Consider the following 24,173-nt stretch of genomic DNA (forward strand, 5'->3'; position numbering starts at 1 on the left):
ATTCATTTATTCATTTCTAAAAAATAAAATAAAAAATAAAATTAAATAAAAAAATAAATAAATAAATAAAAAATAAAAAAAAATAAAAATCTTGGAGTGTAGTACCCGTGTTCTGCCACAAGGGGGCCACAGAGTGGCAGAGCGTTTTCCTGAAAGGCTCTGGACGAGGAAGCTAGCATGCTAGTGCTAGTTTCATTATTTCATTCATTCATCCACTCATTCATCTATTCTTTCACTCATTCATTCATTAAGCATCCACTCATCAATTCACTTATTAATTCATTCATTTATAAATTATCCATTCATCATTCTATCATTCATTCATTAATCATTCCCTCATTATTCACTTATTAATCATCCATTCATTTGTTAATCATCCACTCATCACTTCACTTATTCATCCAATCTTCATTCGTTCATCATCCAGTCATTCATTCACTCTTCACTCATTCATTAACTAATCATTTGCTCATTATTCCCTCTTTCATCCATTCATTTGTTAATCATCCACTTATTCATTCTTTCATTCATTCATTCATCATTCAAATCGATCATTCGCTCATCATTCACTCATTCATCAACTAATCATTCGCTCATTATTCACTTATTCATTCATTTAGTAATCATCCATTCATCAATGCGCTTATTCATCCACTCATTCATCCATTCTTTCACTCATTCATTCATTAATCATTCAATTATTCATCCATTCATTCACTCAGTCATTCATTTTTTCACTCATTCATTAACTAATCATTTGCTCATATTCACTTATTCATTCATTCATTCACTCATTCATTCATTAATCATTCACTTATTCATCCAATCAATCATTCATTCATTCATCCACTCATTCATTCATTCTTTCACTCATTCATTCATTAATCATTCGCTAATTATTCACTCATTCATTCATTCTTTCACTCATTCATTCATTAATCATTCACTCATTATTCTCTTATTCATCCACTCATTCATTCATCATCTCCGCTGGCTCAGCCAATCCCAGCTGACGCTCTCGCTTGGAGGCGGGGCTTCATCCGTCACTCAAAGCTCCCCTACAGCCACCGAGCCAATCCCGGTGGGCGCTTGGGCGAGGGGCGGGGCTTAACCTGGACAGGTCAGCTGTCGTTCGGACCAGTTTGGAGTCTCAGGGACGGGAGGAACATGGAGAACCTTGGAGGGAACCAAGGAGAACCAATACAACTGGGTTGCCTTTCTGTTACCATGGCGACCGCCTGAAGGTCAACCACCCCTCCTGTCGTTAAGCGCCACGGGAGGAAGACCTCATGTAAAAAACACTTTTATATTTCACCAGAAGGTGACAGTAGACCTGTGGCTGCACTCTGGTCATGTGACCCCTGTGTGAACTGTCATCCCATGCTAACTTTTAGCCCATTTCTAAAATGGCGAGCTGAACTAAAAAGAGACACGTTGACAGCGAAGGCCACCGTTTGCAGGACTAGTGATGTACGAAACAACTGTTTTCAAAGAGTTCAATATTAAGAGGCGCCAATAGACGAAACATGCTAACGAAAACAAGCTAACGGCGAACAAACGCGCTGAAAATTAAAGCAACCAGAAGTTGTTTTGTTAGCACAGCGGCTAAAATCAACAAAGCACCGCAAACCTTTTAGCGAGGGTGACTTTATTAAAGACCGTGCGATGAAAATGGTGGAGAAAATGTGTCCCGAGAAAAAGCGAGTTAGCCAACGTTAGCCTGGGTCTTAGCGCCAGGCTAACGGATTGAAAAGATGTCACCTAACATCGAGAGAAAGTTACAGGTAAAAGGAGTGAGTTTTTTTTTAATTAGCCTGGGACAAAAGCACGGATGCAACTGACACCGCTGGATTAAAATCCCCGGGATTAGAACGGACGGCCTTGGCTAGTTAGCAAAGCGGGCTAGCGATGCTAGTCTGTAAAGAAAGTTAGCGATATAAAACTCCACATCTGAGATGGGATCACGTTATGAAACTGGTGATGAAGGCTGTTCATTACATCCGCTCAATTTTTATTTAATCTATCATTTAACTGCAATGTGGAGATATAGTTACATATCACACACACACACTCACACACACACACACGCACACACACACACACACGATGGCTGTGATCCATCTAAAATGTATATTTGTATATAAATGTATGTATATTTGTAGTAGATGTAGAAGTACATACGCGAGTAACATATCACACACATATACACACACACATCATTCTACCGCATGGAGATGCGCACACACACAAACACACACACACACACACACACACACACACGCATGCACACAAACACACACACACACATAAAAAAAGTACAACCCTTCATGGTCTCTTAACCTAAACTGAACCTCAAACTGGGGTGAAACTTACATACACACACACACACACACACATAGACACACACACACACACACTCTCCCTTACAGACACACACACACAATGGAACAATTATGTATATTTGTAGTACATGAAGAAGTATACGCGAGTAACATATCACACATACACACACACACACACCACACGCACGCACGCACACACACACAGACACGCACACACACCACACACACACACACACACACACACACACACACACACACACACACAAAGTATAACCCTCCATGGTCTCTTAACCTAAGCTGAACCTCTAACTGGGGTAAAACATACACACACACATACACAACCATGCATGCACACACGCACGCACACACACACATACACACGCACACACACACAGATTGGTGTACAAGTACATGTACATGCGCAAGTAACATCACTCACACACACACAGACCCATGATCGCACATCACACAGCTCATCATTCTAGCCCGTAGAGATGCGCGAACACACGCACACACACACACACACACACACACACACACACACACCCACGCAGGGTGATGATTGGCTGTTAATGAGGTCAGGAGCGGCGATGATGCGAGCGTGTCAGATCCTGATGATGTCATCGTCCCCGAGGCCTGAACCCATTATAGTCCATTAGTCATAATCTTATCACACTAACATATAAACCTCCTCATGCGGAAACATACACACACACACACACACACACACACTCACACTCACACACACACTCTGGCGTCTCCAGTTTACAGAAAAAAACAGGTTAAAGAAAAAAAAACAGGCCTGGAAGGCGAGACTAGGAAGGAGTTTCGTTTACTGGGTTACGAAGTGTGTGTGTGTGTGTGTGTGTGTGTGTGTGTGTGTGTGTGTGTGTGTGGCCACCTACTGCCAGGATGGACAATAAAGCGTTGGCATGAAAATCACTCAACTTCTTTCTTTTAGACGTCTTAATCACAACAATTAGTTAACCAATGTTATTGTCCTCCCCCACAATAGCTATAGCCACACTAGCTTGTTAGCTTAGTTAGCAATGTTGTTTCTCCCTGAAAAAAAAATCCTTAACACAAGACGTTGACGAGCTTCCATGACAAACAGTTTAGCGACAAGCCGCCATCTTGATTTTGGCTGACAGACTATTAGTTGGAAAGCGCTTGTGCATCCAGGCTCACCTGCTAGTTTTTCATGCATCTCCAGGCTAACCTGCTAGTTAAGACAAGCAGCTCCAGACTAACCCTAAAGCTATGCCAAGGGTCTCAGTGCAAACGTGCTAATAGCGTCAAGAGCCACCAGGCTAACCTTCTTGCAATATCAAGCATCTCCAGGCTAATCTGATAGTTTTGCAAAGCATCCCCCTGGCTAACATGCTAGTAATGTCGAGCATCTCCTGGCTAACATGCTAGTTCAGCCAAGCAGCTGCAGAATAACTTGATAACTAGGCCAAAAATCTCCTAACATGCTAGTAATGTCAAGCAACTCCAGACTAACCAGACAGATATGCCAAGCAACTCCAGGCTAATGTGCTAGTTATGCAGAATACATCCAGGCTAACTCGCTATTCTTAGCTGATGAATCGCAGTTGCTCTTAGCGACACAGTCGCCCGCTCAGCCAGCATTTAGCTGTGTGCGGTCAACAGATGCTCAGTGGGAGCCTTTAGCGAACCCAAGATTATCCTAGCATTGTTGCTAAAACAAACGTGTAGCTTCATGCAATTACCGCGTTTTAAGGCTTTTCATAAGACTTGGGTTACAGCCTCTACGTTAGCATTTCGGCCTCCCGTTCACATGGCGCTCAGACGCTCGTTCACACTAGTGTGCCAACATAAGCTAATTCTGAAGCAGGCTTTGCAAACTAGCGCCGTTGGGCTATCAGTGTCTGTGAACGGACAAGTAAATCCCAAAGAGGGTCATCTTTGATGCAAGATGAGCCAAAGTCGCCCAAAATAAGCATACCAGACATAAGCTATCCAGAACTCGGGGTCACGGCTAGCGCTGCTCCTCGCTAAAGCTAAAGATCGGACGGAACGTCGTCAAACGTCCACATACTTCCCGTGCGTGCTTTACATCGGCGAAGCGGTACATCGACTAAGGGGAAGTGCAGAGTTCCCTTCCAAGTACACCGGAGCTGGTGGTACGGTATGCTCGAAGAAAGAGGTAGCAGTAGATGATTCCGTAGTGCTCACCCAACTCTTCTCCCTGTTTTCTACCGACGCAATGTTGTCTTCTTTTTCGTTCCCTTCATCGGTCACATTTGAGCATACCGTGCGCAACAGCGCCCCCTGTTGGCACCAGGTGGTACTGCAGTTTCCTGAGACCATACTGGACTGCGAAGGGAGGGAACGTAAGGGAGCTTGAGGATGTAACGTTGAGGACAGATGAGCCCTTCCTCTGAAGGTCAAAGGTCAGAAAAACCAGCTGCAAGGTGTGTATGTGTGTGTGTGTGTGTGTGTTCGGTTGACGGACTGGAGTGTGTGAGCAGTTAAATCGGCTGAGGGTAGCTTGTAACTTCCTGCAACATATGAGAGTCCTTTTATGGACCATCTGAAACCGCTCGCCCCGGGGACAGCTTGCGCACACACACACACACACACACACACACACACACACACACACACACACACACACACACACACACACACACACACACGACGGCTGTGATCCATCTAAAATCCTGGATTCTATTGTGGTGGAACTGGGATACTCCTTCAGGGACCATTATCTAACCCTAAAAATATAGATGCTAAAAATACGCGTGCACGTGCAGAGTGTGTACTGGCAGGAACCCGCGGCGTCGTAACGCAACGCTCGGGAAAACATCACACGGTCCGAAAAGCCACACTAGACTGTCTGGAATCGGTATTTCTTTCGAAGTTTTTCCTTTTCCTTATTCAAGAATGCCTTGAAAAGTAGCGGGGCCGCGACAGGAAGTGAACGATCAGGTGACGGCGGGCGCCGTTTCTTAGCCGCGCGCCGCTAGCCGTCGCTTCGTCTGTTCCACGGACGAAAGCGAAACACCTTCTGGGCGCAGAGAAACTCATCATCTGTGAAGAAAATCACAGAAAAGAAGCGACCTCTGAAAGCTACCTCTATTAGCACGTTACACGAGGAGCTGTTGTTTATTTTACGCAGTCGCGGCTTGTTTGCAAGGGATTAGCTGCTGTTAGCTTAGCGCAGGGGTCGGTTTGCTAGTTTCACTGAGCTCCTCTGTACAGCGACAGTCGGGTCCTTGTTTTTTTTCCTGATGTAAAAAGCCCTTCCAGCTTCTGCTAAACTTAAACATGCTACATGAACTCATGCTAGCCGGCAGATGATTGGCCGTGGGAATGGACCAGCTAGGAGGTACCCAGATGTCGGGATCTTGCGGGTATAAAAGGTAGCGGATAAATGTTACTTAAAAATCAGGGGTGAAGTTATCGTGCTTCCCGTGAGCTTTAGCTAGCCACACAAAATGTTAGCATTTTGATGCTAAAGGGGGGGCGAGCAGCTGATCGATGCCAGGACAGGAACAGGAGGGAGCCCAAGGGTACCTGGACGTTCTCAAGAACCTCCAGCGCGGAGCCTTTCAGGGGGAATCATTCGGCTGGAGGTTCGACTCGCAGCCGTCACTTCCTGCTTCCAAACGCCAATCAAAGAGGTCAAAGGTCAAAATCAAGAAGCCCTTGGAAAGTCTCTGAGGGGTCGTTGACCTGCTGAATTGTAGCTCCTCACACATCTGTGCTACTGCCACTGTAATTAACACACAAACACACACATGCGCGCACACACACACACACACACACAAACACACACACACACACACACACACACACACACACACACATCTAACCGCTGCCACATGCACTTGCGACATGCACCTCGCAGACGAAGAGCCGAAGATGAAAGCGGGGGTGTGGTGAAGCTCCTCTTTGATCAACCTCTGCTGCCACCACACACGTGCACACGCGCACACACGCACACACGCACACACACACACACACACACGCACAGACGAGCTGTCTCCGCGAGAATGTTCGTCAGTTCAACCTCGAAACCTAACCCTGAACTCCAAACGAATTCAAAACCACCGAAACCTTGAAAGAGTAGCGCGCAAACGCGCACACACACACACACACACACACACACACACACACACACACACACACACACACGGGCAGTGGCAGTCTCAAAGCTCCACAGTGGTGCAAACTCTTCGTTTTGGCAGTCGAGTCAAAATAACGCCGGCGGTTGACCTGACATCGGAAACCCCGCCCCCCGCCGGGTTACCGTGGCAACAGGCCGGCAAACGCAAAAAGAGAGATTTAAATCAATCATCAGCTGGAGAATCTGCGTTCTGATTGGACGGCGGATCGGCAGCGCTCCGCCGCTAAGCCCCGCCCACTGGCGCAGATGAGCTTCTTGGAGCTAAAGGGTAGGTTAGCAAAGCCCTTTTGCGCGACCGCTAGCCAAAGGAAACGACAAAGCCGAAGCAAAAATGGTGCCCTTTCGCACGACTGTTAGCCAAACGAAACGACAAAGCCGACGCAAAAATGGCGCCCTTTCGCGCAACCGCTAGCCAAACGAAACAGCGCCCTTTCGCGCAACTGCTAGCGTAGCGAAACGACAAAGCCGAAGCAAAAACGGCGCCCTGTCGCGCAACCGCTAGCCAAACGAAACGACAAAGCCGACGCAAAAATGGCGCCCTTTCGCGCAACCGCTAGCCTAACGAAACGGCGCCCTTTCGTGCAACCGCTAGCCAAACGAAATGACAAAACCGAAGCAAAAACAGCACCCTTTAACGCGACCACTAGCCAAACGAAATGACAAAGCCGAAGCAAAAATGGCGCCAACCGTCGGGGCGGCAGAGCACCGAAACACGGCGCCCTGAGTCAATCTGAAGTCGGAAAGGTCAGGCGTCGCCTCTTTGGCTACGTGAGCCTAGCGAGGAGACGCTCCCGCGCAACCGCTAGCAAGTCGAAACAAACGACAACAAAACATCACACTGAGTCAAAGAGACGTCTGCAGAGGCGGGGAAAGGTCACGCCTCGCCTCTTCGGCGAGGGGAAAACAAAAGCAGGACCTACCGCGGTTGCTCGGGCCTCCGTCGTCATGGCTACGAGGCGTATCTCTAAGGAGGGGCGTGGCCTGCGAGAGGAGGGAGGGGGGGGCGAGACGGGAAGGAGGTGGCGAGCAGGGCAGCGAGGGCGGGGCTACGACCGGGAAGTGGCGAGTGTAGAGGGAAGGGAAGGGACCAGCAAGGCATTCCACGAAAATACACCCCGAGAAAAACAAGATGAATAAAAACAACACCATCAGGAGGAGGTGGAGAAGAGATTTGATTGGTAGGGAACCAGAGGAGATACAGTCAGGCAGGTGGCGAGTTCATGGGTCCACGTGAAAAGAGCATGCGGTGGAGGGCGGAGCCGTGAAACGTGGAGAAAAAAACCAAAACAAAAACATGTGAAGAAGGGGCGGGTAGGGGATGGAGGGTGGTGACAACATGTAACACGACAAGACAGCAGAAAAAAAAAACAAAAACAAAAACAAAATCGAGATTAGTGGCGTTTTCAACATGGCAAATCAACTCCCGACATGCATGTTAGCATCACGTTAGCGACCGTCAGCGAGACTTCCGCACTCGGGCCGCTAGCGAAACAGGAGGCCGGACGGATGCTAGTTCCAGCGCATGGGATGATGCAGGACTACTGAAGTACAGGTTAGCCATTCTATTAGCATTTAGCTGCGTAGCATTCCATCTACATAAAGTACCTCAAGTTAGCACTACTACTGTTATTTTCGTTAGGTGTACGAGTACACAAGTCTGAAGTAATAAGAGTTGGCCATGCTTTTAAAGTAATTATCTAAAAATCAACGATTTCCCGTCATGCTGTAATACCTCACTCTGGCCACAAGGGGGCAGAGAATGCTACGGCTGTCCGAGAGGCTCAGAAGGATGCTAATCCAGGCGTGGTTTAACCCCCCCAAGGAAACTTTTGCTTCCGTGATCCAGGGACCAGGAAGCATGCTAATTGCTAACCGCTAACTATACTAACCCGCTAGTGGGGCGGCTAAGAGTTCATTAAAACTGAACTACGTGAGCTGAAGGACTGGTCTTGCCCCAGAAACTCCACCAAAGCTTAATCTACCCTTGTCAACCCATCGTGGCGCTACGAGGAGGAACTTCCTGACCAGGAACTTTGGCTTTTTGGAGCTTTGGTGCTTCGTTCGGGGCTTCGCTCTCCCACCCTGGGATCAAAAGCTTTTGCTAAAACAACTCGGCCCGCCGGTGGTGCTAAGCTCCCGTGCGGACCGTCCCGTACATGAAGGGCAAAACACAAAGACCAGAGGATTTTCTGATCCCGTTCTAGCATCACAATGAAGGCTGTCAGTGATTCAACCCTCATGAACTTTCGCAAGCACTGCCCCGCCATGAGCCTCACAGGTTCGGCTAATAAGGGTAGCTAACGGCTAGACTGACAAGAGATACCTCCAGTTCTTTCACTTGACTGACAGCATTAGTACCTGTCGGGTAAAAACGACCGGAAACCACCACCGGAGCCGCCGTTGATCCGGTGCCGGGGCCAACTCACCTGAGCGGGGCTTGAGTCCGAAAGGTGGGCCGGCAAGAGCTGGGAGTCCAACCGTCGGGGATCTGTCGAGGCGCTGCAGCAACAGGGGCGGAAAAGGAAAGGTAGGTTTTAGGTTTTTGGCCCGTAAATCCGGGAGAGTTTGGTGTTCTGTCAGGAGGGAGCGGCTTTGCACGCAGACGTAAGGCTCATTTATGCTAATGTTGCTACCTGAACAGGGTACCCTAGTGTCAGATGTCACTAGAGGGCAGCGGTTCTGTTTCAGACAAAGGCAAATGTGGTGTAGCTGGAGGAGCTAGCGATAATATACACTACAAGAAAGAGGCGGGGCAGTAGATGCGCCGCCATTAACTACATGGCGACATGTGGACGGACACGAGCTGGTTATACCAACGCCATGTTGCCTTCTTCTGTGTTCCTTTCGCTGGTTGCACTTGAGCATACCGCGCAACAACTTTGGCACTGGCACTGCTCTGTTTGCTACATTTAGCTACGCAACCGCAAGGTCCGTGAAAATGTACAAGGTGTCGCAGGAAATTACAGAAAGCTCCATCCATGTGCGGATTTAACGTTGAGCATAAATGAGCCTTGACAAGAGACTGGACAGAAATACGAAGGACAGCCAAACACACACCCAGGTGTTGCAGCTAAGAGCCAGGGAGTTTGATCAGTTTTTGTTTAGCATCGCGCTGATTGTAGCACCAAAAAGGAAGACGTAGCGCCGGCAGACATGCCTTCGTGGGCCGTGCTGAACCACAAGAGTTGCCAATTTCTACCGCGTGATGGTGACACATTTAAAGACGGGCCTGTGAACGTATCCTTCTTCTCCCTTCCCTTTTTTCTTGAACAAAGAGAAAGTAGGAACATAACCGGGACTTGCTTCATGTTGGCTCTTGCTTTCGCCTCAAACAGTCAATCAAATAGCGTCGGACGAAACCCGTCCTGCAACGGCTCCGTCAACAGCCTTTTAGAAATGAGATCAAAACTCTAATCTAGATCATGAAAACGCCGGAGGCGAAAGACAGCTGAGGTCGCAGCTTTGCAGAAGATGCGAGTCTGCGCGCTTGGGGTCTTTGTATTGTTGAAGGCTACAGGACGATCACTTGCCTGAACCATCGCTCTTCACCGTCCTGTGAGGTGGCGATGACCCGAGGTGGATAAGCGGAGTCTTTCTGAAGGGTACCAGCTGCTACAAGAAGCTCCGGATGCCTCATATTTTCACACGGAAGTCGTCAACGAGAAGGTCCCCGGGCTGCGAGAGCAAGGCGGCGTATGTTCGCCGCGTATCATCTGGGCACAATGTCTTTCCCGCAAGACTTCTGAGAAATATTGCCCGACTAGTCAGAAATTTGAAGGTCATACCATGATGGGCACTTTGGGTAATTCAAGTATGAAGATCTATGGAACATCTAGCAAGGCGCATAGAGACTGGTAGCCAGCAACCCTTGGAAAGAGGTGCCAGACCAATGTCCTAGGATGGGAGCGAGTCTTGCAACACATGGCAACACCTTCCAGACGAATTGGCAAAAGCCAAAAGGTGTGTACAGATGAAGAAGAGCAGCGGGAGGAGGTCAACTCCAGCGCTGTCAAGGCCCATGAGGCCTTTCCCAGAGTTCTACAGCTGAGTTTCTTGCGAAGAACGAGATGGTGCGGCCAGGAAGAGCCGAGTTCTTGTTCTCGCAGCCTTTGGAGGCGGAGCTGAGTGCTCTCTTCTCTACAGTATGCCTATATTCATCTCGTATTTCCGAGGTTGGGTTCAATGAGGTGCGCCAGCAAAAGAGGTGCCATTTTGGTTTCCCGGGGCGACCGGAGAACGGTCGGAAGCCACATTTCCATCGGTTTCACATGTGGAACCCTGACGCCGGCTAGTAAACCACAGCACATGTGAAAGCCCAACGAGGGTCGGACACCAAACAACACACAACCCACAGCAAACGGACACACAGGTCGGTTTCCTAGGAGACGAGCAAGCTCCGGAGTGTCGCTCTGACGAGTTCGGGACAGAGCCTACATCCGAGGGCTTTCCAACGCCATGTTTACCTTGATGGACATACGCCACTCATACTCCTGGCATGCAAGCTGGGCCTCAAACCTGGCCTTCTCTAGAATCATCTGTCTCTTCTTCTGGAACTCATAGCCACCTCCCGCCATGTGCTGCTACAGAACGCATCATAATAACTTCACATAATAAGTCCAAAACAAAACTTATAGGCTTTACGATGTGAGGAGACGCGCTGGAGCTCCGGCATGCAAGAACGTCACTTGGATAGGATGGGTGGGACTTTAACCGGGGAATGGAAGTGCTCTTTGGACGGAGGCGTAAGAGTGTCAGGAGAGTCGCGACACCATTAAATTGATGCTATTTCTGAGGGACTACAACTTTTGGAGTTGGTTCTAAGCATCTATCGGAGGTATCATCTGTTGCCTGAGACGGGAAGCCCTTGGTGTTCTAGCCAACACTTACAGAAACGACGTGAAAAAGAAAAGAAATGGACTACATCCTTTACTCCCAACCCCAAAAGTTTTGCAGGTTTTGCAGTATTCATTGTTTTAAAAAGGCAAAGAAAAACGTAAACCTTTACTTTAAGTCCTTCGAACTCCCTTTCGCGACAAACAAATGGATCCTCAAGGCTCATGTATGCTCAGGTTAAGCACATAAACAGGTACGACCGTTACCAACATGGTCACTGCACCCTCTAGATCAGCTGGCGGCTCCGAGTGTCTTGGGAAAATAAATGATAAATATTTAATTGAAGTGTATTTCATTTGTGTTCATTTTTTTTTTTTTACTTTTAGTTCTAGCTTGGGAGATCATTGTGATCTTGAAATATTAAATAAAATTATATTTATCATTATATTAAAGTCCCGATTTGCAGATGCTGTGCGCAGAAGTCAGCAGCAGAAGTCCCATAAACCAGGTAAAATAAATATTTATGAAGATATTTTGCAAATATTTATTTTTTATTGTTTACTGACACAGTGATTTTTTACCCGATTTATTTTTAAAATTCAGGTCAAGGCTCCGCTACACGCTCTGAAAGCCCAAAGCTCAAAATGAGTTCATTACATTAATAAAATTCAATTTTCTCCGTAATTCTTTGTGAATTTCAGAAGCAACACACTTGTTTATACAAAGTGTAAAGGTAATAAAAAGCAATACATACAGTGGTACCTTTATTTTAGACGTCAAAAAGTAATCGCGGCTCCCGGTGTTTTCTTTTCCGAGGAAACCGGGTCCAAATGGCTCTTTGGGTGTTAAAGGTTGCCGACCCCTGGTTTAGAGGGTGCAGAGTTCGCAGTGGTCGGCGGAAGTCGTTTGCGCAACCATTTAAAAAATGGCGGCAAGTGAACGGAGACGTTTTCTCCCTGGTTGTACCGCGGACACCATGTTGTCTTCTCCGTCCCCTTTAAGGTCGCACCTGAGCATACAACACCGCCCCCTCCCACGACTTCAGGTGGCACCGCTCCTTTAGGCTACGCGTTTGCGAGCTCCGCCAAAATCGCGTAGTAAATGAACGCAGGAGGTTTTAACGTTGAGCATAAATGAGCCCTAAATGATTAAAATCAATGACGACCTGGTCTGGAGCGCCAATTTTGTGGAATTCGGCATACTGTACCTTTGGGGTTGTGGCGCCATCGTCGCTGTCCTGTCCACTGGGGAGAAATAGTTAAAATAGAGCAATAAGAATATTGGAAGAAGGGTACGGTATGTTTGTAGCCGAGTACTTCTAACTTTCACTGGCATTTTGAAACGCAGAATCATCACATTCCGGTTTAGGAGAATGGAAATCGGCTGCATGGACTACAAAAACTACAAGTCCGAGGACAAACGTACAGATGTCAAGGACGTCTCCCCGGAAGAGAAAGAAGCCCTAGTTGTCTTCGCTCGAAGATCAATCCCTTGAATGTCTACGTTAAAACGCCCCGACTGCATCCCAGAGGTACGGCGCTAATTAACATTAGCATGCTAATTAATCCCAAACCCTTTGGGATTTGTTCTTTTTTTTTCCCCCCTGGTCCTTCTGTGTCCTTGCGTGACCCAGGGTGGATCACAACCACCGCAGTTAGCAACTTTGCTTCTTCACATATATACATTATATATAAAATATATTTTTCTAGCGTCCTTTGGAAAAACTCTTAGTGGCTGTTTTGGCAACAGTGACTAGTAGAGTGGGGACACTTGGCAAAGGGTCACCTGGAAGGTAGCCTAACAGTCATGGGTCTGTTGGACCAATGGTGTTTGGACCCTTGAACTTTCGCTAACACCCGGATCAGAGTAGCCTAGTTGTCTCGCTGTTTATTGGCTTGTTTGTCGTTTGCCGTCCAATCAGCGACCTCAAAAATGACGACCAATGGCGAAGGCTTAAACCCAAGTTAGGCACAAAAGGGACACGAGGGGCCTCTTACTTGATGGACTCGTCCACTGTGACAAGTTCCACCGGGTAGAGCTGGACTCCGGACAGGTCATCCTGCTCCGTGGAGACTCTGAGACACACACACACACACACACACACACACACACACACACACACACGCACAGAAAACAACCACTCAGAAACGTAGAAACTCGTAGGTCCCATTTGGAAACGCTCCGCCACGGTAGCCTACGCCTTCACGTGACAAAGGGCGCTAACTTCCGAAGTCGCGGTTTCCATGCCAACCGAGCGCTCCGCATGCCCCGTCGGTTGCCATGGCGAGTCACGCTCGAGTCGAGTCACCTGCTGGGATCCTGCAGGAGCTCCACCGCCTCCTTCAGCTGGTTGATCATGTCGATGTGGAGCTCAGCGTCTCCCGCGACCTTTGACCTGTGGCGCCCAGAAGCACAAAGCTGATGTGGTTCAAGAAGCCCATCATCTCTGAGGCCGCCTGACGGACAGGTGAACTCACCGAGTCTCCGTCGGCCAATGGGAGTCCTCTTCTATCCTGAGGGGCTCGTCGAACTCCCCCGCCGTCCTCCCCTGCACCACACACACACACACACACACACACACACACGTGGTCATCACCAGCTGCGGCGGCGGCGCTGCCAGTGGCGTGTGCAGAGGCAACAACGAGGCACTGTTGCTACGTTGACGTCATGGCGACGGAGGGAAGCAACAACCGGACACGTTAGGAGGCCACGCTGTTCCAACCGGTTCCTCGTGGAACCTCAGGGTTCCAGAAGGAGCTCATCGTCTGGAGAAGATGCACCACGCGGGAGGCTAAGTCCGATGCTAACTCCGACGCTAACCCTTAGCATCCGTTGTAACGCAGCTGCACCTTAAACCGGTGTAAACAAATGTTAGCATCTCCGCCGAGATGAGAGTTACCGTGGCAACAACAGGTAAAAAAAGCTAGCCACATCGCTCCGTGGCGTCGAGGGTTTGAGTACGCGACGGTCATCTTTGTCGTCATGGCGACGGCGAGCCTCCTTGCCTTGATGTAGCTGATGAAGCGGCTGCTGAGCTGCTCCTGCAGGGCCTCCGTCGGGCTCTCCTCGATCAGACGCACCGAGTCCGAGTCGGCTGCAACCGGAAAGACGGACGGACGTTAGCGACGCCGGGCGCCGCGGGGGCGGGGCTTAGCCACACACACACACACACACACTCACAGGTTGCTCACCTGTTAGCGCGCTGATGTGCTCGCTGGAGTCGTCCTTGCTGAGGCCGTCCTCCTCACGGATGTGGCTCATGGGGACGTTCAGGCTCAGGCTGTCCTCGTCCGACGGCTGCAGGAGAACCGAGCGTGTGTGTTTTCTCCAGACATTACAGCAAAACACACTCAAGTACCGTGGATTAACTCCAACATCTGGAATAAACCATTAATTGTAAAATCCTTCCCCCCCCCCCTGCTGTCTTGATATGGTATGTCCCAGCAGCGGGGGAAAGTCCTGGTGGTCCTGGGGGGGTCCACCGCCGCCACGGGAGAGACCAAATATCTGGGGGGAACCAAATATCGGGGTGCGCGCACGACAAAGTGGACCGAACCAAGATTGAACATTGTCGGTAGCGACGTAACATTATACAGGACGCCATTGAGAAAAAGCCTGATTTAAGGGGTGTCTGTCCCCAACCCCTCCCAAAGTACTAAGTACAAAGCATTAAAGTACTCTTTAACCTCGTACTCTGGTGCAATGACAGTGAAGTATTTATTGTAAACCCCCCGCATCCTGATATGGTACGTCCCGGGGGGGGGGCCAAAGCAGCGGGGACCAAACCAAGATTGGACGTTGCGGATAGCGACTTAAGACCATACAGAACTCCATAGAGAAAATGACTGACTTTAAGAGCACCCCCTCCCCGTACTCCGGTGCAGTGACTCCAGCATCCGAAATAAAGAAATTTGTTGTAACCCCCTGCCCTGTCCTGAGATGGTACGACCCAGCGGGCAGGAAAGCAGATGGGTGGGGCAAACCAAGATTAGGCCGACCGCCGAAGATTATACAGAACTCCATAGAGAAACTGACAGATTGAAAGATCCCTCATTCATCGTAAAGTGCCCTCTGACCCTGTACTTTGGCACATTAACTCCCGCATCTAAAACTGGGTATTTATTGTAACCCCCCCCCCCCCCCCCCCGTCCTGACATGGTACGACCCAGCGGACAGGAAAGCAGGTGGGGTGGGGCAAACCAAGATTGGCCTGACCGCTGAATATCATACAGAACTCCATAGAGAAAATGACAGATTTAAAGATCCCTCATTTATACTAAAGTACCCTCTAACCCCGTACTTTGGTACGTTAACTCCAGCATCTAAAAGAGTATTTATTGTAAAAATCCCCCCCCGTCCTGACATGGTACGACCCAGCGGGAAGGGAAGCAGGTGGAGGTGGGGGCCCGAACCAAAATTTGGGTAACGACTAAAGAACGTAGAGAACTCCAAGCAGAACTCCAAGCAGAACTCCATAGAGAAAACGACTGATTTAAGGAGCGTTGATACGTTGATACGTTCTCCTCTCCCCTTTTTTCAAAATAGTGGTCCATCAAAACCAGTCGTGTCTCCATCTGAGAAGATCCTGCGTTCATCTCCTGGAGACTGATGGAGGTGTGGGTGGAGCCGTACCTCCGTGGCGGACAGTCGCTTGTCTCCGTTGTCGCTGCCGACGCCCGAGTCGCTGTCCTGCTTCTTCTGCTGCTCCATGTCCTCCACACTGCAGACACACAGCGCACGGGTCACACACACACCTGACACACACACACACACACAGGCAGGAGGTGTGTGTGTGTAATCTCCAACTCTGTCCTCCTCCCTTGTTCTCTCTCTCTCCAGGGTGAGTGAGAGCTCAGAGATAATTAAATCGGGCGGAGCTCATCCGGCGAGCGCCGCCTCCAGAGGTTCTCAGAGGTTCTCAAAGGTTCTCAGAGGTCAGGAGGAACGGAGCTACAGGTGAGGTGAGGAGCCACCTGGTGGACCACCAGGAGAACCGGGTCACCAGGTTGTCTGGTCTCCAGCGTGGAGAGAACATGGAGATGGAGAGAATCCAGGTGAGGTAAGAGAACGTGGAGAACCAAGGTAGGAGAACATTGAGAGACGGGAGAACGTGGACATGGAGAAACTCAAGGGAGGAAAATTTGGAGAACCCTAGGAGGAGGACTTTGACAGAACCAAATAAGGAGAACATGGAGAGAAACCAGGAAATCCACCAGCCTATCAGAACATCTCACGATGATGCGTTCACTGTCTGAAATGCCTGAACGGTTTCCATGGCGATGACGCACATTATTACCCGTTTTTCCATCTTCCCTCGAACGCACCGCTGAGGTATTTCTGTCCCGCTAAAGTGGAGCGACTAAAAATAGATGCGAGAAGCAAGAAAGGAAAAAAGAAGAAGAAAAACTGACTGACAGCTGGATCGTCCAACTTAAGCCCCGCCCCCTGCCTGTTATTGGCTGCAGCCTCGGTGCACGAGTGAATTTGCCGACCGTGTCCATATATGGACATGTACTTCATGAGCTGCGATCTGGGACTAGGGTTAGCTAGCTTAGCGAGGATGACCCGTAGCTAAGGTGGGGACGTAGCATGAGTGCTAGCAAGGTGGAGACGGATGCACCTGGAGGTCGGTTTAGGTGAAGGTGGATTCCTGGAGTTCATCATCAGGTCAGACAGAGCGGCCAATCCTGAAGCTTCAGTAAGAACACAGGAATGTTCTGGTAACCGTACTAATCCTCCTCCTAACACTCCCCCACTATTTTTCTTTTCTGTCTGGCTGTTTGCATCAATCTTGAATTGGCTGAAGCTACGCGGATCAGGCTACCTGGATGAGGCTACATGGACAAGGCTACGTGCATGAGGCTATGGGGATGATGCTACGTGCATGAAGCTACATGGATCAGGCTAAGTGGATGAGGCTACATGGACAAGGCTACGTGCATGAAGCTATGGGGATGAGGCTACCTGGATGAGGCTACGTGCATGAGGCTATGGGGATGATGCTACGTGCATGAAGCTACATGGATCAGGCTAAGTGGATGAGGCTACATGGACAAGGCTACGTGCATGAAGCTATGGGGATGAGGCTACGTGCATGAAGCTACAAGGATCAGGCTACGTGGCTGAAGCTACGAGGATCAGGCTAAGTGGAAGAGGCTACATGGACGAGGCTACGTGCATGAAGCTATGTGGATGAGGATACACGGATGAGGCTATATGAATGAGGCTACATGGATGAAGCTACGTGGATCAGCCTTTGTGGTTGAAGCTACAAGGATCAGGCTAAATGGATGAGGCTACATGAATGACGCTAGGTGGATGAAGCTATGTAGAGAAGCTATGCGGATGAGGCTTCTTGAATGAAACTACATGGATGAGGCTAAGTGGATGAGGCTACTTGGATGTCCTCACATCAGCTGAACCCTTTGTAGATACGGCTACTTTAGCTCAGCTTTGTCATAAGATTTTTAAGGCTATGAAAATGCGATACTGCTGTTAGCAGGTATTAGCTGCTTAGCTCCACAGGACGCACACCTATGGAAGCTTGTCAGATTTAGCAACAGTGACGCGGCAAAAGGTGAATATCCATCCACCCCAATGAAGTGGTGGACGCTTAGCTAGGACAAGGACGTAGCATGAGTGCTAGCAAGGCGGCCCCGAAGGTGGAGACGGATGCACCTGGAGGTCGGGTTTGGTGAAGGTGGATTCCTGGAGTTCATCAACAGGTCAGACAGAGCGGCCAATCCTGAACCTTCAGTCAGAACCCAGGAATGTTCTGGTAACCGTACTAATCCTCCTCCTATTACATCATTTACGGCTCTGCCTCACACTCGTGAATAACACACGGGCGCTGGGACGCAGATCGGTCTTGGCGGACTCGTGGAGGATTTGGCTTCCGCTACTCTTCTAGAAACAGCAGCTTTGCGCTATGAGGAAACAAAGCCTTCGACATGGGCGGTTCTGGGGAACCAGCCGGACCGCAGGGTGTTTACTAACAACCAAGTAGCGCCGGATGATGGGAACGTCCATGTTGACGTCCGGCCGGTCGTTTCCGTGGAGACGAGAGCACGGTTTTGTTCGGTTAGCGCCGATGCTGCTGTTCATTTTAGCAGTTTTTAATGAGCGCTAGCAGACGTTTTGCTAATTCCAGCTGCACTTTGCATTTGATGGATTTTCTGAATTGGTTTCTGGATTCTAGCAAATGTATTTCGTGGCTAAACAAGAGCTAGCACTGAGCATGATTCGCATGCCGCCAAGCTACGGCTAGTGGACGTCTGACATCATAGCGGCAGATCTCAACGGACTCCACCTAAAGAGCTCTTTCTTCAGATGTAGCAAATGATTGTTAGCATAGATTAGGACAAACATTATCCCGCTACACTTAGCATTGTCTTATCGACACCTGCTACCTAGACGTCAGAAGGAGGGGCTAACGGGAGTCTGACATTGTAACAGCAGATCTTAATGGACTCCTCTAAATTGATTCCTTCAGACGTTGTAGATGATTGCTAGCATAGATGTGGTCCAACACCGTCCAAGAGCACTTAGCATTGTCTTGGATTTGGTGAGACACGCTTCCAAAACAAACAAAACAAACCCACAAATGTGCAGGCTGTGGATGCAGCTACGTGGATGAGGCTACGTGGATGAAGCTACAAGGATCAGGCTAAGTGGACGAGGCTACGTGCATGAAGCTATGGGGATGAGGCTACGTGGCTGAAGCTACATGGATCAGGCTAAGTGGACGAGGCTACGTGCATGAAGCTATGGGGATGAGGCTACGTGGCTGAAGCTACAAGAATCAGGCTAAGTGGATGAGGCTACATGGGCAAGGCTACGTGCATGAAGCTATGGGGATGAGGCTAAGTGATGAGGCTACCTGGATGAGGCTACTTGCATGAAGCTATGGGGATGAGGCTACGTGGCTGAAGCTACAAGGATCAGGCTAAGTGGACGAGGCTACATGGATGAAGCTACATGGATGAGGCTACGTGGATGAGGCTACATGGATGAAGCTACATGGATGAAGCTACATGGATGAGGCTACGTGGATGAGGCTACGTGGATGAGGCTACGTGGATGAGGCTAGATGGGTGTCCTCACATCAGCTGAACCCTTGGTAGATCTTCAGCCCAAACTTTGTTATGAGGTTGTTGAGGCTATAAAAATGCAATGTTGCTATTTGCAGGTGTTAGCTACTTAGCTGCCAAGGTCACTATTAGCAACAGTAGCAAGCTAGCCAGCAATGGTAACACGGGCAGTTGCACGATACCAGAAGGAAGGGATACCAGCTAGCACAGTCACGCTAGCTCTCAACCGGCAGACGGCCCTATCAACATCTCCCATTGGACACCGCAGAAAGAGGCGGAGCCAAGGAGCGCCGGACACCCAAACGGTCGCCGTGAAAGGGAGCGCGGCGACTGACCTGCCGGCGGCGGGTCGCGAGAGGTTGAGTCTTACGATGACGGGCAGGTCGAGCGAGTCGGGCATCTTCTCGCCGCGGCACGCCTCCATGCTCAGGTACTTGAAGATGTGGACTTTGCCCTTTATGCAGATCTGAGGAGGAGAAACGTCCACGTTAGCGGGACTTAGCGATGTTAGCTAGTGCGTCAATGGAAAACATAGCAGGGGAAATGTTTCTCTTCATCTGGCGATGAAAGTTAATATGAATTAAATATAATGAAACAAAACTTTATAACTAAACCTCCCAAAATTAGAGCAAAACCAAATATAAAACATAATATAAAACAAAATAAAAAAAAAAACATAACCTTGAATCAGAATATAGAAAATAACAAAAATATGTATTAGAATAAAAAAATAATGATATGTAATTAAATACAATAAACTAAAATCCAGCTAAATAAAATGACAAAATGAAATAAAAATAAAAACATAAAACAAAATGAAAATATTTAATAAAACACAAAAGAACATAATTGGAATACACTTTTAAAAATAAACAGAACAAATACTGTACAATGAAAATAAAAAACATAAAATGAGAAAAATTGAAATAAAACAAAATTCAATGATTAAAAAAAAATGAAATAAAACAATAAAATGAAATAAGATGAAATAAAACAAACTAAATTCTTTTAAATAACTAAAGTAAAATAAAATTAAATGAAAAAAGTGATCAACAAGATAAATCACTATCACAAAATAATAAAAGAAGAATAAAAAAATAAAATGCAACAGATACATTTGGTCAAACAAAATAAAATGAAATAAAAAAATTAAATGAAATAAGATGAAATAAAAAAATCTAAATTCTTTTAAATAGCTAAAATAAAGTAAAATGAAATTAAATGAGAAAACGTGGTAAAAACAAGACAAATCACCATCACAAAACAATAAAAGAAAAATAAAATAAAAATAAAATGCAAAAGATAACTTTGATCAAAACAAAATAAAATGAAATAAAAGAATTAAATGAAATAAAAATGAATTTTTTTTAAATAGCTAAAATAAATTAAAATGAAATTAAATGAAAAGAGTGGTAAACAAGATAAATAACCATCACAAAATAATAAAAGAAAAAGAAAAAAAATAATAAAATGCAACAGATAAATTTGATCAAATAAAATAAAATGAATTAAAATCCCACCAATAATCAGTAGATAATCAATAGCAGGTCCTACCTGTGCAGGCGGGCTCTGCAGAGGGTTGTTCTCCAGCTGCAGCGACTGCAGCTGCCTCATCTTCCGGTAGCAGACCGGGATGGTGGACACCTTGTTGCAGGAGAAGTCGAACTTCACCAGGGGAAGGTCGGCCAGGTCTGCCACACACACACACACACACACACACACACACACACACACACACACACACACACACACACACACACACACACACACACACACACACACACACACACACAGGGTTAGCGAGGGCAGCCATCTTTATGAGTTTTACTCCGTTGGGCGACTGGATCTCTGAAGGTTCTCCGTCTTCAGTCCCAAAAAATTAACAAGTGGGTTAAAATGTCCCTGTGATTGACAGCTGAAGCCCCGCCCCCTCTCCACAGCGAGGGTTCCCATTGGCTGATACCGGACCAGCTCCCCACCGGGAACCACCTGAGGAACCTCAGCGAGAACCTGGACGTTTGTTAGACAACCGGGGCAACGAGGAACATGCCGACTAATTGCCGGTGATCTGTGGAGCTACCGAGATCACACCGAGAAGCTGGCTGGTCTTCACACACACACACACACACACTCTGTTTGTTACCATTGTGAGCGTTTCAGTTTCTGGCAGGAGGTTGCAAGCTGGCTCGGCCTGGATGAGCAAAACAAAATACCGCCGGCGAGCCAGACGGTCGGGAACTCGGGGGAGTGAAGGGGTGAGGAGGAGGAGGAGGAGGGACAACAAGAACCTTCCAGGAAGTCGTTCTTCATCCTGATGGGACTGTAAACAGACCTGGTTTGGACTCCAGACACTCGGAAAGACACTCGGGTGAACCTTTCTCACCTGTCATTAAGCTAGAGTTCCCACGGGACAAGAAAACCACAGGGTCAAAGAGGAGCATACAAGTATAGACCCTCAATACCCCATTGATGGAGTTTTGACCCCATTGTCCAGAGGAACCCCATGCAGGAGAACGTTGAGACTCCAAACAAAGTCCGGGGACCTTCTGGCCGGGAGGTTGACGCTCTAACCGATGCAGGAACAGGAAACCGCCATAAAACAAAGATGGAGGATTCAGGACATGCATGTCCAGCTAACACCTTCAGGTCCAGTGAGAGGTGGGAGGAGGAGGTTAGTAGCCAAAGTACCCCACCTTCTGCAATGCTGAAGTACGCCATCAAGCCCGGCGCACCCGGCGAACAGGAAGTAGCGCTAACTATTCGACTCCTTTCCGAGGAAACAGGAAGTCCTTCAAGGTACAACTCTGGAGCCTCCACTGATTCCAGGAACACAAATGTGAGCAAAGGTTGAAGAAAAGGGTCAGGAGTGATAGAAGAGAAGCAGGTGGAGAAGCAGCCATGGTGTCCGATTTGGAAACAGGAGGTGGAGATGAAGATGTGGAGGTTCCCCTTTGGGAGTGAAGAGGATGGAGAGGATCAGGATGGGAATGGGAGATGAAGTCAGGCTGAGATGATTTGGACATGGACAGAGTAGGAGGCCCACGTAGAAGGAGGCTTAGGTTGGAACTGCCGGGCAGAAGGTCCAAGGAGGTTTATGGACACTCACCTTCTGGTAGCACGCAGAGAAGGTTGCGGCGAACGTTGAGCTCCCGCAGCGACCTCAGCCGCCCAATCTGACGAGGAAGAGCCGTGATCTCGTTGCAACTGATGTCCTGCGGAGAAGAAGACATGGCTGACAAGGACGTTCCTGGCAGGCTGGAGGCCATGTTGACTCCGAGTCCATTGCTCTGGTGTTTCCAGAGGGACGTCCTCTGGGGGTCCAACGGCAGCGGAGCTACCTCGGAGTTCACCTTCTCATTCATCTGTTCTTAGGTATCAGATTGCCACCTAACACCGGCACCTCTGGGCCATTTCAAGTCAGGTGCTGAACCTCCTTGCGGACCTGCCGTAAACCGTGAGTGCCTCCATCTACCGGGACTCTGACTCTGCACTCCTTAGCCGGGAGCAGGGAATGTCTAGTCCTCTTCCTCAGTCGCCCTTTGGAGTATCTAGTCCTCTTACCAGTCGCCCTCTGGAGTGTCTAGTCCCCTTACCAGTCGCCCTCTGGAGTGTCTAGTCCTCTTCCTCAGTCGCCCTCTGGAGTGTCTCGTCAGTTTCTTCAGTCGCCCTCTGGAGTGTCTAGTCCTCATCCCAGTCACCCTTTGGAGTGTCTAGTCCTCTTCTTCAGTCGCCCTCTGGAGTGTCTAGTCCTCTTACCAGTCGCCCTCTGGAGTGTCTAGTCCTCTTACCAGTCGCCCTTTGGACTGTCTAGTCTTCTTCTTCAGTCGCCCCCTGGAGTGTCTAGTCCTCTTCCCCAGTCGCCCTCTGGAGTGTCTAGTCACCCTTTGGACTGTCTAGTCCTTTTCTTCAGTCGCCCCCTGGAGTGTCTAGTCCTCTTCTTCAGTCGCCCTCTGGAGTGTCTAGTCCTCTTCTTCAGTCGCCCTCTGGAGTGTCTAGTCCTCTTCCTCAGTCGCCCTTTGGAGTGTCTAGTTTTCTTCCTCAGTCGCCCTCTGGAGTGTCTAGTCCTCTTCCTCAGTCGCCCTCTGGAGTGTCTAGTCATTTTCTTCAGTCGTCCCCTGGAGTGTCTAGTCACCCTTTGGAGTGTCCAGTCCTCTTACCAGTCGCCCCCTGGAGTGTCTAGTCCTCTTCTTCAGTCTCCCTCTGGACTTCTTTTTGAGGGAATACGTATCCCGAACAGCTAGCTAGCTAGAACTAAACATGTATTCCCGTTATGAGGGTATGTTATCTGTGCGGGAGGGGGGCGTCTTACCAGCTCCATGAGGCCGTGCAGCTGGCCCAAGGCCTCCGGCAGGCTGACCAGCTTGTTGTTGCTGGCGTTCAGGACTCGGAGGGGCAAACCGCACAGACAGGCCGGCAGCGAGCCCAGCTGGTTACGACTGCAGACGGAGGGCAAACACAACAACAACAACGGCGTCAGTCAGGGAGGCGTCGGAAAGAAGGGAGGGGGGTAAAGGGTACAAGACGGGGGGTTCAGAGCGAGGGATGTGACAACACTTGACTTTTATTACTCTCCAAGTCGTGGGACAAACTGGGATGAGCTGCTGAAGGGACGAATACATCAAGGAGAAGGTTCGAGTGAGGGAGGTTCATAAATGTGATCATTATGGACGCAGCTTTAGCAGGCGTCCAGCCATTCAGCCTCTCATTCACATGTCATATAGAGACATTCAACCATTCACTCATTCATAATTC

At 48.6% G+C, this 24,173-nt stretch overlaps 1 protein-coding gene across 7 annotated transcripts in view; it reads right to left on the reverse strand.

Annotated features, from left to right (window-relative positions):
• The window catches only part of lrch1 (leucine-rich repeats and calponin homology (CH) domain containing 1), a 51,859-nt gene that overhangs the window by 11,614 nt on the left and 16,072 nt on the right, over positions 1-24,173 (reverse strand). For 2 of the 7 annotated variants that reach the window (XM_086147668.1, XM_086147664.1), the window contains exons 3-16: positions 23,731-23,857; positions 22,528-22,633; positions 20,976-21,112; positions 19,757-19,887; positions 15,964-16,051; positions 14,523-14,628; positions 14,337-14,425; positions 13,809-13,879; positions 13,640-13,726; positions 13,329-13,406; positions 12,539-12,575; positions 10,962-11,078; positions 8,925-8,997; positions 7,419-7,544 (exon numbers count right to left, since the gene is read on the reverse strand). In XM_086147668.1, coding sequence (XP_086003794.1) covers positions 7,419-7,544; positions 8,925-8,997; positions 10,962-11,078; positions 12,539-12,575; positions 13,329-13,406; positions 13,640-13,726; positions 13,809-13,879; positions 14,337-14,425; positions 14,523-14,628; positions 15,964-16,051; positions 19,757-19,887; positions 20,976-21,112; positions 22,528-22,633; positions 23,731-23,857 — 1,373 coding nt within the window. The remainder of the gene's footprint in view (positions 1-7,418; positions 7,545-8,924; positions 8,998-10,961; positions 11,079-12,538; positions 12,576-13,328; positions 13,407-13,639; positions 13,727-13,808; positions 13,880-14,336; positions 14,426-14,522; positions 14,629-15,963; positions 16,052-19,756; positions 19,888-20,975; positions 21,113-22,527; positions 22,634-23,730; positions 23,858-24,173) is intronic. The other 5 variants (XM_086147670.1, XM_086147667.1, XM_086147671.1 and 2 more) reach the window with 3 other exon arrangements.

Source organism: Fistularia commersonii, chromosome 6 (genome assembly GCF_037954325.1).
Source record: "Fistularia commersonii isolate RoL2024-O1a breed Wild chromosome 6, RoL_Fcom_v1.0, whole genome shotgun sequence".
Classification (NCBI taxonomy): Eukaryota; Metazoa; Chordata; class Actinopteri; order Syngnathiformes; family Fistulariidae; genus Fistularia; species Fistularia commersonii.